A 15,371-nucleotide genomic window follows, 5' to 3' on the forward strand; every position below is an offset into this window, starting at 1 on the left:
GGTCGTTGATGGCTTGATGGAATGGATAGCTTTTTGCATAAAGTGTCTCAAGGAGCTCTGGGTTGTGCGTCTTAGAAGTTGTGATATTGCAACAGCACCAGACACAGGCAGACACACTAGAAACATCATAAATAGCTGGTTCCCTTGCTTGTCTTTTCTCTTCAAATTGTCCAGATGGCTTGTGCGGGTTATTTGTGGAGCCTCATTGATGGGATATTTTAACCTTTTAGTCGACACTCTGCCTTTGGATTGGATTTGCCTTTATTAGTCTCACAGTGGAGAAATTTACATTTCACAGCAGCTTTGAACTATCAATAAAGTTAAAACAAGTCTAAATTTCACTGTGTTTTCTGTCCATTTTCTCACATTTCACTTGATTTTTCACACGTTTGTTTTTTTTTTTGTTTCAAGCTCTATCGTCTGTCTTTCCTGTGTCGTGTGCTCACAGCACACACTCCACCCGCTCACTGCTGCGTGTTTCCTGCTGTGTGTGTCCCCTTCCTCCTCTACCACAGATCTTGACCAATCACAAGACTGGGGGCAGGGAATAGAGGGAAAAAAAGCCGGCTGCCATTTAGCTCATCCAGCTCACTCATTGTGGCGCTCCGCATGTTTCACGAAAAATAGTTAGCTAAGTTAGTCATTAGCTAAAGTGTTCGTAAACTGAGGTATCAGTGTACTTGGCCAATAAAGATGATTCTGATTCTGAATCCCCTTGGGAGGGGGGGGGGGGAGACAATATTTCCTAAATCAAGGCCAGTTCGAGGGTACCTTCACGCAGGACGACTCTCTCATAAGCCGGAAATCTGGTCGCCACCGGCGCCGCACTCAGATCCTCTCGACTTTTGCGAATATCTTTTTTCTTCGCTGCTCTTTGTCCCCGAAGCCTCCAGAAGTCTCCTCGGTCGTTACCCGATGCGGCTCGTGCTGCATTCTGGACATTGGCCATTTGCTCAGCTCTGTGACGAAAAACTAATACACTTTAGCCATCTTGTTTTGCAAGCCATCTTTGTTCTTTGGAACCAAAGATTGCCATTGACGGATTGCGCAAGAATGTACAGACCTGCTTTTATTAGGAATGATGCCCTTCTCCAGCAACTGGTTTTCTTTGTTTGTCCGGACCGCTAGCCAGTTGCCCAGTTTGCCATCGTAGAGCGTGTCAGTCACTTTGAAAATTTCTCCTCTGGTGAAAGGAAGGCTCTGGGGGCCTCTTTCTCATACTCAAAGTGGGTCCGGATGAAGAACGAGTCCCCTCTGCCAGATGCTAAAATGTCTTTGTACACTGGGGGAGGAGACAAAGAGAAAGTGTGATGTCAGTTTGGGCTTATCCGTTGATGGCAAAGGCCTAAAACTCAACAAAGTAAATTTCCATGATATAAATTATAGTTCTGTATGTTTGTGTAGGCTCTCAGTCGAACAGGAATGGACCATCGATGAAAAGGTTTCTTCAGCCGTCATCTGCACTTCTTTGAAGGTGTCGGATGTTTCGCTCCTCATCCGAAGAGCTTTGTCACCGGACTAAAGTTATGATGGTAACCCTGCCTAATGGCAGTGCCAGACCTCTGCTCTGATAGGTCCTTGCTCTAAGGTTGGGGGAGCAGTAGACTACTCCCTGAAGTCAATCTGATTTCCATGAATGGTCTATCCCTGACACTGATTGCCTCATTAGTGTGGTATCACCTCATTAGCATGACTAAGCCTACGTGGTATCGGCCTAAGAAGTCCGTTGTAAGCACAGTCTAAATGAAACCTTAAACCACCATGGCGAGTTGGTGAAGGGTTTTCCTGTTTTACAAAAATGGCTTCTTTGACTCCTCTTTCAAACCATTTATTTTCTTGACCGAAGATTTTAACCTCACTGTCGTCAAATGAGTGGTTGCTAGCTTTTAGCTTCAGATTTACTGCAGATTGAGGCCCACTGGCATTGTCAGTGGGACGTTGATAACATTCTGTGTGTGTGGTGTATCACATGGTTCAAATCTTGACCAACCCCTCAACATTTTCATGTCCTCGGACTGAAGCGCGACTATGTTCAGCAAATTCACAGATACTTGACACTGATACCTTCTGGTTTGCTCTGTGCTAGAATGGTCACATCGTCTCCTTTGGGAATCTCCAGGAGATAAAGAACCGCGTCCTCACGGACCATCCCCCTGAAGTCCACGTTGTTCACCTGGTAACATCAATCGCAAGAGCGTTATTTTTTTTTTTTTGGGGGGGGGGGGGGGGGGGGGGGGGGGGGGGGGGGGGGGTAGGGGGAATATTTTACTCTAGATTTCATCTTGTCAGGATCTGAATGTAGAATCAAGGTTACCTTCACCAGCTGATCCCCAGTACGGAGACCTTCCTGTTCAGCTGCACTATCTTCCTGAACCCCCGCAATAAAGATCCCGACATCATTTCCCCCGGCGAGCCTCATACCGACGCTGTCGCCTTTCTGAAAACGGACCATGAGCGTGTTTGGCCTGGAATAAACAAGAAAATATTGTCAAATTCTTATAAAAATAAGAAATCCTGCCATTGCGGTCACCAAAGAAGAGTTGATATACTACTGACCCGTATACTTCCTGGTCCTCAATACTTGGCTTGAGGGGCACTTTAGGAGGAGCGTGAACTTTTGGGCCAACTGCGATTGGTTCTAAGGCGAAAGCACAACAATAATGTGAATCGATCACGCGAATGATGTGCGTAACTTTATACAGTGACACCTTGGCTTACGAACCCAATTGGTTCCCATGAAGTGTGTGTAAGGGGGAAAGTGTGTATTCCAAACATTAATTTCCCATAGCAAACCATTAAAATGAGAATAATCCGTTCCCAGGTCCCCATAAAAAAACATTTTTAAATTAAATAAGTCCTAAAGGACAACCGACACCTCCGGACAAGTTGTGTCCATAATTTGTAAAATCACTTCAAATGACATCAGGTGATCGTATTTTACAAAGATTCCACGACATATAGCTATATTTTACGTTGAATATTCAGGAAGTCTTGTTTTCGAGTTGATTACGATGCCTGATGTGACGTCACGTCTGGAACGCCCCTGACTGAGAAAGCGACACACAATGCATTTTGGGTACTTTGTTTGGTCTGAAAACCAAAACAACTAGAAGGAAAACACATAACGCGATGGTGAATCGTTGTGAGTTGCACCAAGATTACTATTTGATACTATTTGACACAAATTCCCAGCAGACAAATCCGCCCATTTCCAACGGAGCTTGGGCACCATCTTGTGCATTTTCCGGGACGCTACATTGGAGTCCAGACGCCTCAAAATGATCCGGAAAGACTTCTTTAATCAATGGCAAACATTTATGCTTTCCTCCTCAGTACTTTTTGAATCATATTCATAACTGGATGTGTAACAAGAAAGCATCTTCTCCAAATCTGAAGCCATTGTTTTGATTCTAGAGCAGGGGTGTCCAAAGTCGGTCCTCGAGGGCCGCTGTCCTGCCTGTTTTCCAGCTCTCCCAGGAGCAACACACCTGATTCAAATGATCAGCTCATCAGCCAGCTCTGAAGCAGCATCAAAATGGTCCTGATGATTTGAATCAGGTGTGTTGCTCCTGGGAGAGCTGGAAAACAGGCAGGACGGCGGCTGTTCTAGAGCAAGGCAAACGTCTTGGCGTGACGTCACGAACAAGGGGGCGGAACCTTCTGAAACTCGCCATAACAAGGTCATTTTGAAGTAGTTTTGGGACACTTTAACTCATTTTTATTGGTGTTTTGCATTTCACTAAAAATATCAGCCTGCGTGTTTTGGGTATTTTAGATGCTATAAAACGTTTTTCTGATGTCAGCAAAAAAATGGTGTCAGTTGTCCTTTAAAACTACACACAATATAACTTATTTTATGTATAATAAATGTACTATGGTATTGTAATTAAAGAAATAAACTGTACTATATAATAAAGTCATTCTATTTACCTTTGTGATGGTTACCTTTGTGAAGGTGCTCTGGGTTGTACATTTTAGAAGTTGTGATATTGCGACAGCAACAGATGCAGGCAGACACACTAGAAACTTCATTAACAGCTGATTCCCTCGATTGTCTTTTCTGTTGAAATTGTACAGATGGCTTTTTCGATGAAAAGGTTTCTTCAGCCGTCATCTGTACTTTTTCGAAGTTGTTGGACGTTTCTTCTTATCCAAGATGCTTCTTCAGCGAACTAAAGTCATACTGGTAACATCGGCCCTATATACATATCCCTAATGTCCAGACATGGCGGCGCCGGACACTGCTATGGTAGGTCCCTACTCTCAGGTTGGGGGAAGCAGAGGACCACTCCCTGCGGCCCCGCCGATTGTTCCTACATTCCTGACCAATGACTGGCCTGATAGCCCCACTCCCTCCGGTATCACCTCATCAGCATTACTACTACTACTATTACAACTACTACTAACTACTTTTACTGAAGCAATCTCAATTAATGGTAAACACGCGAAAAATTAGGAATGAGCAGATTTCAAGGGAGAATTGGATCAAAAATTTGTCAAACAGAGATCTCTCAGAGACAGGAAAGTCTGTACTAACCAACATTTCTCAGTAACTCCTAAAACAATACCTACAATAGACTACATCACAGCTACTGAATCGGCTATTAAAAATAAACTTTCATATGTAGAGGCAGATTGTTGGGGTAATTCGCTATACAAACATCTCTAAACATCGCTTTCTAATCTTTGTTTACGTTTTGGACTTCCTGATACGTCATATCCTACCTTCCTTTACATGATGTCGCACACCATTACGTCACATCCTATTGCGTCGCACACTGTGCGCCGTATAAATGCCCTCCCATTCCGTCTATCTTCCTCTCTCCCTTCATGCTTCCTCTCAGCCGACACCACGATGTCTCCGCTATCTTCAAGATTAAACCAACTTTCTGTCCAACACCTGGCTTCTTGATGATTTAACCATCCACTGCCATCAACGCCCGTAGAAGCAATGAATCAGGGACGAGCGATCAATATCAACCCATTACAGATGATCTACGCATTAGAATATCAGCCCTTCTTATAGTGCCAAACCACCTCCGTCCAACATAACATTAGAAGAGAGAAAGGCGTTAACTACTCTACAAAAAGACAAAAATATTACTATTTTGCCAGCAGACAAGGGCAGATGTACAGTGCTTCTTAACACATTGGATTATGAAGACAAAATAATTAGGTTAATCAGTGATTCTAACACTTATGAGCAACTAAAAAGGGACCCTTCCAATAGTGTGATATCATGAGAGGCTAGCTCATGATATCTATCAATAGATAGAAGAAATAAATGATAGACCGTCTCCAAAAGTTAGAGAAAGGAAAACATATAGACATACAGATGTATTTTAGATTATACCTGGGAGAGGCCACGCCATGTACCTATGGCCGGCCTAAAATACATCAAGAAGGGTTCCCCCTCAGACCCATTGTTTGTAGCATTGACTCCTCTACATAAAATGTAGCCAAATATTTAAAAACTATCTTAGCTCCGTTGGTTGGGAACACAGAATATCACGTAGAGAACACCACAGGGTTTGTAGAGAGGATCAAAGACCTCATATTGGAACCTGAGGAATCATTGGCATTTTACAAAATGACTTCTGTCTTTACATCTGTCCCAACCCCAGCAGCAGTGGTGAGGACGAGACTGCTGGCGGACATATCTCTGTATGAAAGAACAAAACTTAAACCGGACCACATCTGCCAATTATTGGAAATCTGCCTTAATACTACGTTATTTTCAATTTAGGGAAACATTTTACAAACAAATTCATGCTTGTGCTAAGGGCTCACCAGTTTCACCCATAGTGGCTAATCTGTACATGGAAGAGATGGAGAAACAGGCCCTCACATCCTTCCCGGGGACAAAACCTAGACACTGGTTCAGATATGTGAACAATACTTTTGTCATAATTAAAAAACAAGAAATTCAACCCTTCACAGATCACCTTAACTCAGTAGACATCAACATTAAATTTACTCGCGTGGACATTAAAGAGAACCAACCAGCCTTTTTGGATTGTAAAGTAATTATAAAAGAGGACAAAGCGCTAAAAACAAGTCTTTAGGAAGGTTACACACATTGACCAATACTTACTTTTCGATTTGAACCATCCTCTGCAACACAAACTAGGAGTTATCAGAACCCTCCAGAATAGGGCTAAACTAATACCAACAAGTGTCGAAGGTAGAGAAAAGGAGTCAAAACATATCAGGAGAGCACTCACAAACTGTGGGTACCCTCAGTGGTCGTTTAACAAATGTCAGAAAGAAAGAATAGGGAATGAAACCAAAAAATCTGAAGATACAAAAATTCTGAAGACACAAAAAGGAGAGCAGTAGCAGTACCTTACATTGCAACAAAATTACAAAGAGTACTTTGGCAACGCAAAATTCCTACTTATTTCAACCGAGAAACACTAAGGCAAAAATGTGTGCATCCAAAATATAGGCTGCCAAATGAAAAACAAAGTAATGTAGTTTATTCCATACATTGTAAGAATGAAAATTGTAAAGAGCAGTACATTGGGGACACTCAACAAATTCTCAAAAAAAGGCTTTGTCAACATCGCAGGGATAATACTAGTGGTCCTCAATCGGCAGTACATTTGCACCTAAAAGCTAGCAACCACTCATTTGATGACAATGAGGTTAAAATCTTAGCAAAAGAACATAGATGGTTTGAAAGGGGAATAAAAGAAGCAATTTTCATAAAAAAAAAGCTAAATCCTTCATTAAACCGATGGTGGGGTGAGGTTCAATTTGGATCATTCGTACAATAGCCTGCTTAGGCAAAATAAGTTAGGCAACATTAGTGATGCTGATGAGGTGATACTGGAGGGAGTGGTGCAATCAGGCCAGTCGTTAGTCAGGAATGTAGGAACAATCGGTGGGGCCGCAGGGAGTGGTCCTCTGTTCCCCCCAACCTGAGAGTTTGGACCTATCATAGCAGTGTCCGGCGCCGCCATGTCTGGACATTAGGGACATATATATAGGGCCTAAACTACCAGTAAGACTTTAGTTCGCTGAAGAAGCATCTTGGATAAGAAGCGAAACATCCGACATCTTCAAAAAAGTACAGATGACGGCTGAAGAAACCTTTTCAGCGATGGACCACTCCGGTACGACTGAGAGCTTACACAGACGTACAGATGGCTTGTGCGGGTTATTTGTGGAGCTTGATTGATGGGATATTTTAACCTTGCAGTCTACACTCTGCCTTTGAACTATCAATAAAGTTGAAACGAGTCCAATTTCACTGTCTTTTCTATCCATTTCCTCACTCTCTCTCAGTCGTCTGCCTATCCTGTTTAATGTGGTGCTCTGTGATCTCCCCGCCTCACTGCTGCGTGGGGGATACACGCCTCTACCACGGATCTTGACCAATCACGTGCGGCTTTAACCGAAGACGGGGGGTGGGGGAGAATAGAGGGAAAAAAAGCCGGCTACCATTTCTAGCTCCTTGTTAGGAGAACAGGCCAGTTTGCGAACGACACATCATTGTGGCGCTCTGTGTGTTTCCCGAAAAATAGTTTGCATGCCAAGATTATATTCTCGCAAATTTAACATTCTTAATGTGAAAAATTCGTGAGCTAAATCGTTCACAAGCCGAGGTATCACTGTATTTTGAAGATAGGAAAGTTACTAAAAAAAAAAAAATACTTGGTGGTGTCTGCGACCGCGACTCCTCCCTCTCTGGAGGCAATGGGGGTGTGTCTTCCGCAGCTCGCTCAAGACCTTTGAATGGGGTTGGCATGGCACCCATTTTAACCAACCTATTAGGCGGCTCCTCTCTAAAAACAAAAGAAATTTTAATTAGTCCCCATAATGGCTTACAGGGGAAAGACGGTACACATTTACAATCGTCAGTACGGTCTTGTACTTGCTACTTATATTTTCAAAGCATTGTAAATGTGAGTTATTAACGTATCGATACGCCATGTTAATTTTGTGCTGCTTTCAGGCTACTTTGCGATGCTAGCCTCATTTCTTTGGACACCGCTAGCAATACTTCTTTTCCTTTCGGCTTTTCCCTTGAGGGGTCGCCACAGTGAATTAGTGTCCTCCATCTTTTGTGCATCCTTTTCTCTCACACCAGCTACCTTCAGGCTACTTTGCCATGCTAGGTTCATATCTTTGGACGCCGCTAGCGATACAATACTTCAAAATCAGTGGCGAGCCATGCATTTGACATCTAATAATAATAATACATTTCATTTCAAAACTCTCAAGGTCACTTTACAGTCATAGGACCAGTTTTTCTGCGGGTGAGCAGCGGCAGGCACATGCGCCAGCGTTCACTCAACCCAGAAGTAACAGCGAGCTAATAGATAGCCAGCTAGGCAGTTAGCGAACTAGCTAGATAGCCATATAGCTAATAGATACCCAGCTACATAGCTAGCTAGCCAGATAGCTAATAGAAAGCAAATGGAGAGCCTTCAGTAGCACTACGTCTGAATCAATCCAACCCTTAACTCATTGACTGCCCGATTTCAAGCTCAGATAACTCCAGGCACATAACTTAGGAATTAACTGATGAAAGAAGAGAGTCTAAGGTTTCTTACGGCGTTACGTTATGTAGTCCTAAAAGTCAATATTCTGTGGCTCTTGGAATTCAAGTGAACATGACAAAAACCCTGGCACTGGAGTGGACATATTTTTGTGCAAGTCTGACATTGAATGAGTTCATAAGAATGCATGGACTAAATAGAATTAACATCAGTCCGCAATTCAGATATTTTTAGGTCAGCAGAGAAGGCTTTGTGGGCCCTGACGGTCCACCACTGTTGAAAAATTATGTGACTGTAAAGTGTCCTTGAGAGTTTTGAAATTAGAAATTAAATGTATTATTATTATTATTATTATTAAAGTATGCAAAGGCCTATATATGACATAAGGCCGAGTGCACCTTGGCTTCTCTCGCAGTCGCTCATTGGAGGAGTGAGAAGACAGGTCGGAATGATGTCCTCGTCGTTCATCTTGCGGCGAGTAGGAGCGATATGACTCAATCTCAGAAATATCTGCAAAATACACAGACACAACTTGACAACTTTAGTCTCCCTAACGGAATCCGGTTGTTGTCGCCATTTAATAACTTAGTCAACAGGGTGATGGATGAAAAAGGTATTATATTGTCGACACAAAATAAGGATTTTAACTCATTCACTGCCAGACGATGTGCAAAAATGGGTCCATTCCAGTGCCAGGGTTTTTGTCATTATAATAATAATATATTTAATTTCTAAGCGCCTTTCAAAACTCTCAAGGACACTTTACAGTCACAGGATTTTTTGTGCGGGTGAGCAGCAACTCTCAAGGATACTTTACAGGCATGGGATTTTCTCGTGCGGGTGAGCAGCGGCAGCTATTCGTGCCAGCGTTCACTCTACCCGGAAGTAACACAGCATTGTCATTTGAATTCCAGGACCCACTGAATATTGAGTTTTAGGACTGCATAAACAATCAATACAGCGTTGGAAACCTTACTCTTTTTATTTTTTTCATCATAAAGAAAAGAGTTCATTCCGATATGATATGGTTCTGGAGTTATATGAGCTTGAAATGAGGGTGGCTGTCCAAAATACAATGCAATGCGTACATCCATATTGGGTTACATTGCACTTTAACAACAGCTGAAGGTGTAACAAAGCGCTAACATGGAAAAAAAGGGAAATGCTGCCCCCTTGTGGAAAAGAAAAACATTGCCAGATGATATGGCCAGTGCTTTATCGGCACCCTAGCATGAAAAAACAAAACCCGAAAAATTTCAGAGATGGCGCTCTACGTCATATTTTGAATTCCAAAATACATTTGTGAACGGCAGTGAATGAGTTAAATGTAAAAAAAAAAACATTTCTGATTCCATGGCTGAGAAGGTTAAAAGAAGGGCACAGAACCGCTCATCACAGATGAACTTTGGAGTCGGGTTTTCGGGATCTAAAAAAACGACGCACACACGTTAATACACACACACAAAAAAACACCTAGAGATTTTCAAAGCAGGAAGCCACGTGACCGCCATGGTGCGAACCATCACATGATGAAAATTTCTCATATCCAATGGCGGGATTACGGCGCCGGATTAGTTGACGGGTGAGAAACACGGGTCACACGGTGCTAGAAACAGACAAAGTGGGTCACAGGTCCACTGGCAACCCCGCCTCTGTCCTCCCTGCAGCTGTTGGGTGAGCAAAAAAAAACATTCACACCATTTATCTAGGTTGGATTGGACCAATCACAGCACGCGTTGAGGTCACGTGACATCCCAGAGAGAATTGTCATAGAGGTGGAGATTTGTGTGAAAAAGGTAAAAAATACTATACAGTGAACTGATGTGAAAGTCAAACTTTTATTTAATGATGAAAAAAACAGGATTTAATGGACAAATACAAAATATGACAGACGCAATGGTTTCCACATTTAATTGTCGTGACGTTGATATGTCCAAGCGTCCGCCATGTTTGTTCTACACCGGATAGGACCTGCTGCTTTTCAGTTTGGAGGGTCTCTCACCATCAAGCTCGGAGTCGCTGTCCACCATCGGGGGGACTCGGATCAGCACTTGCTGCCTGTCTCTCTGGACCACCAGCTGGAGTTTGCCGCGAGATTTCTCAATCAGCTTCCCGGCGTCACTCAGGGAAAGGTTTTCCGTCGCTGTGCCGTTGATCTGTCGTTACGGATAAAGATATCAACATTCCAATGTAGGTGGTGCATGGTGGAAAATGTCAATCATGAAGGGATAGGAAAAACCGATGAACCACGTAGTATCTATTAGCTAGCTAGCTTTATATCTATTTGAGTTATTTCTGGGTTGAGTAAACACTGGCGCATGTGGCAGCCACTGCTCACCCATAGAAAAAAATATCCTGTTACTGTAAAGTGACCCTGAGAGTTTTGAAAGGCGCTTAGAAATGAAATGTATTATTATTATTATTATTAGCGAGTTGTTTGCTATCTATTAACTACAGTAAAGTCTCGTTATATCGATATTCAAGTGAGTCCGAAAAAATATCGATATAACCGGGACTATCGATATATCCGACCCTGTTTGCATGTAATTTTCTCCGTGCGTGCATAGAAATAGTATCGATATAACCGGGACTATCGATATATCCGATATCGATATAACGAGACTTTACTGTATCTGGCTATATAGCTAGCTATCCACTATCTAGCTGGCTGGCTATCTAGCTGGATGGCTATCTAGCTAGGTATCTGTTTGCTATCGATTGGCTAGCTAGCTAACTTTCTATCTATTTGAGTTATTATTATTATTATTTTGTCTGCGTAAGCTCTCAGTCGTACAGGAGTGGTCCATCGATGAGAAGGTTTCTTCAGCCGTCATCTGTACAAAAGTGAAGGTTTCGAAACCTTCACTTTTGTACAGATGACGGCTGAAGAAACCTTATCATCGATATTATTATTATTATTATTATTATTATTATATAGGATCATGATGATATTGTTAAAAAACAAGAAATCAGGGGTGTTTGGTGACACATTTTTGCACATCGTCTGGCAGTGAATGAGTGAATTCACTTTTTTGTAACAGTTGAACAGAAGTAACTGTTCTTTTGTTGATTGGATTGAATGTACCTTTATTCGTCTCGCAGTGGAGAAATTGACATTTCACAGTAGCAAAGTTATGAAATGAAGAGGAAAGGAAAGAAAGTAGTATAAAAACAAAATACAGGATCTGCTGGAAAGGCAGCCACTCCCGCGGCACAATTTGAAGTAAAAAACAAACAAAAAAACAAAAAACAAAAACATTGTCGCCATTATAGAAAAAAATAAATCCGCATTTTTGAAAATTGCGGGGTCATTCAGTCAATGAGCTAACTATCTATTAACTAGCTATTAGCTATCTAGCTAGCTGTCTATTAGCTATTTAACTAACTAGCTGGCTATCTAGCTAGTTATCTATTAGCTATCTATCTTTTAGCGAACTAACTAGCTAGCTATCTATTAACTAGCTAATAGCCAGCTATCTATTAACTAGCTATTAGCTAGCTAGCTTTCTATCTGAGTTATTCCGGGTTGAGTGAACGCTGGCGCGTGTGGCTGCCACTGCTCACCCACAGAAAAACTTATCCAGTGACTGTAAAGTGACCTTGAGAGTTTTGAAAGGCGCTTAGAAATGAAATGTACGATGATGATGAATGACTCATCTACTACTTTCCTGTTCCGATTAAAGATGGCAGCACTTAGCACACGCAGGTAACAGCGCTACTGCCCTAATTCTACATGCAAGCCAGACATGATTAATTTTATGACGGAGGCTGCGGGCAGGATGAAAATTGACCAGGGGCCGCATTTGGCCCCCGAGCACGGATTTTGAAAACGAATTTGGACACCCTACAAGAAACGGTTCATTTTGTTGGCACCTTGAGAATGATGTCGCCTTCTTGTAGGTTTCCATCCCTGCTGGCAAGACCCGTGCTGGTCATTTCTTTAATGAAGAGTTGACTTCCCAGACGAAGGCCATACTCTGAAACAAAAGAAGCATCTCTTTGATTTACACATCAAAGCAGGATATGGCATGAATTTAATACTAAATAAAGTCGAACTCGTTCACCGCCAGACAATGTGCAAAAATGTGTGCCAGGGTTTTTGTCATTGTCACTCCAATTCCAAGGCCCACAGAATATTGACTCTTCGCACTACATAAACATTCAAAACAGCATTAGAAACCTGAGACTCTCTTCTTTCAACAGAAAAAAAATGTTAATTCCTAAATGATATGAGTCTGGAGTTATATGAGCATGAAATGAGGGCATATGTCCAAAATACAATGCAATACATACATATTGGTTTATATAGCGCTTCAACAACAGCTGAAACTGGAACAAAGCGCTAACATGGAGATAAAAAGGGGAAATGCTGCACCCTTATGGACAGGAGAAAAAACATCGCCAGAGGTCTGGCTAGCACTCTATCGGCACCCAAGCAAGAAAAAAAAAACTGAAAAACTAGAACTACTTCATGTCACAAAAGGCATTCATTCTTCAGCAAGTCCTGAAGAATGAATGCCTCTCTGTGTCTTTGTGTTGTCATATTATTTGTTATTTAGTTTATTGTTGTTATTTTTTTAACTTCAAGATGGTGCCGCGAGAGTGGCTGCCTTTCCAGGAGCTACTGTATTTTGTTTTTCTACTTCTTTCTTTCCTTTCCTCTTCCTTTCATAACTTTGCTGCTGTGAAATGTCAATCTCTCCACTGCTAGACAGATAAAGATACATCCAATCCAATCCAATCCAAACCTTAGACTCTTCTTTCATCAGAAAAAAAAGAGTTAATTTCTAAATGATAAAGGTCTGGAGTGATATGAGCTTGAAATGGGGGCCGATGTACAAAATACAATGCAATTTTGATTTATAGAGCGCTTTAACAACAGCTGATGTTGGAACAAAGCGCTAACATGGGAAAAAGGGAAATGCTGCGGGAAAACCAATGCCAGAGGTCTGGCCAGCGCTTTATCGTCACCCAAGCAAGAAAAAAAAAAGAAACCTGAACAAATTTGGGAATGGCAGTGAATGGTTAATCGATGCCTGTGTCTCACCTTCATTAGGCCGATTCTTCAAGAGCAGGACATTTAGCGGTTTCTCCAGCGGCTCCAGTTCTCGAGCGGGACGCGGCATCGGGACGGGCATGGCCGCAGGAGACGGCGACCGCTCCAGCCGCTCCCTGCTAGCGCTAGCGCCTCTTTTCAGCGGCTGGTCGTATTGCCGCGAGTCGCTGGGATTACGTTCCCGCCCTCGCTCAAAGCTGCGCTGGCGTCCACCGTCACGCTCCGGGCTACGGCTGTCCCGCCGGTAGCGGCGGTCAGGGCTGTTAGCGCGATCAAGCGCGCGGTCGCTACGATAGCGCCGATCGGGGCTGTATTCCCGGTCCAGGGCTCGATCGCTGCGGTAGCGCCGATCGGGACTGTGGTCTCGGTCCAACGTGCGTTCGCTACGGTACCTTCTGTCCGGGCTGTAGTCACGGTTGAGCGTGTGATCGCTTCTATGATGGCGATCGGGGCTACGTTCTCTGTCCAATGCGCGACCCCTGCTACCGTCTCTCCTGTATTGCTGGTCGGGACTTCGGTCTCGCTCCATGCTCCGGGCCCGTTCTCGTCGTTCATAGTTCCTGTCGTAGTCGCGCTCGCGGGTTTGGTAGCCTGAATCCACGTAGCCACCTTGATTGCGCTCCAGGCTGTGGTCCTGCCTGTTATTGTATACGCTGCCGCCGTCCTGCTCGTAGTTGTAATCGTCGGCGTAATCGCTGTTGAAAACTCGATCGTCGGGGGATCCGGGACGGTTCAGGAGATTGACGGGGACTTTTCTCGGTCTCTTGACGGTCTGCGAGTTGACATAAAAAAAAGGTTTCAAAGCAAAATTAGAAGTGGGCAAAAATGTGACAATCACGTATAATATTAATAAGAATACATTTCATTTTTAAGCGCCTTTCAAAACTCTCAAGGTCACTTTACAGTCACAGGATAAAGTTCTTTCTGTGGGTGAGCAGCGGCAGCCACATTCGCCAGCTTTCACTCAACCCCGAAGTAACTCAAATAGATAGAAAGTTTGCTAATGGATAGCTAATAAATAGGTAATAGATAGCCAGATAGCCAACAGCTAGCCATCTTACAGACAGCCAGCTAGACAGTTAATAGTGAGCACAAAGTAAATAATGGGAATCCAATTCAGACATTTGGCATTATTGTTTCAAAATTTGTGTAACACTGTAGTCGCTATGGCTCTGGTGTCAAGGTCAAGGCCTGTCATTTTATTCGGCCTGCGAAAGCAAATCAAACTTGTGAAATTCCATGCTCATCTATCAAGCTAGCTAGCTAGCGAGCCAGCTAGCTAACCATCTTTCTATTCAGCTATCTGGCTAATCCCTTACACCAAAGCTGTCAAAGTCAAGGCCCGGCATCCAAATCTGGCCCGCCACATCATTTTATTCAGCCAGCGAAAGCAAATCAACTTGTGAAATTCCATGCTCATCTGTCTAGCTAGCTAGCTAGCGAGCTAGTTAGCAATCAAGCTAGCTAGCTAACCCTCTTTCTGCTCATCTGTCTAGCTAGCGAGTTAGTTAGCGATCGAGCTAGTTACAAAGTATACTACGGCAGAATGTTAGCATTTCGTTTTTTTTTTTTTTTTTTTTTTTTTTACAACACTGCAGATAGAAAGTTCAAGTGTATGCTTGTCATCAACACTCGAAATCAAACCCCAAATATGTTTAACTTACGATTTTGGCAACTTTTCCACACTTTCGCAGGGTTTGAACGGCAAAGGAATGAATGACGCCCTCCATGGGTATGGCGTTCACTTGAATCACTCTGTCATTCTCACTATATGTGGAAAAAAAGGGTGAGTCAAACGTCAGTCAGGA

The 15,371-nt window shown here is 42.9% G+C and overlaps 1 protein-coding gene across 1 annotated transcript in view; it reads right to left on the bottom strand.

Annotated features, from left to right (window-relative positions):
• The window catches only part of LOC148884169 (tight junction protein 2-like), a 54,881-nt gene that overhangs the window by 14,638 nt on the left and 24,872 nt on the right, over positions 1 to 15,371 (bottom strand). Inside the window, 12 exon segments of the mRNA XM_089021319.1 lie at positions 772 to 959; positions 1,064 to 1,208; positions 1,211 to 1,282; positions 2,065 to 2,173; positions 2,315 to 2,465; positions 2,557 to 2,638; positions 7,660 to 7,790; positions 8,906 to 9,017; positions 10,510 to 10,663; positions 12,381 to 12,484; positions 13,555 to 14,335; positions 15,228 to 15,330. Of these exon segments, the coding sequence (XP_088877445.1) occupies positions 772 to 959; positions 1,064 to 1,208; positions 1,211 to 1,282; positions 2,065 to 2,173; positions 2,315 to 2,465; positions 2,557 to 2,638; positions 7,660 to 7,790; positions 8,906 to 9,017; positions 10,510 to 10,663; positions 12,381 to 12,484; positions 13,555 to 14,335; positions 15,228 to 15,330 (2,132 nt within the window).

Source organism: Hippocampus bargibanti, linkage group LG18, assembly GCF_051943395.1.
Source record: "Hippocampus bargibanti isolate YZ-2025 linkage group LG18, ASM5194339v1, whole genome shotgun sequence".
NCBI classification, from domain to species: domain Eukaryota; kingdom Metazoa; phylum Chordata; class Actinopteri; order Syngnathiformes; family Syngnathidae; genus Hippocampus; species Hippocampus bargibanti.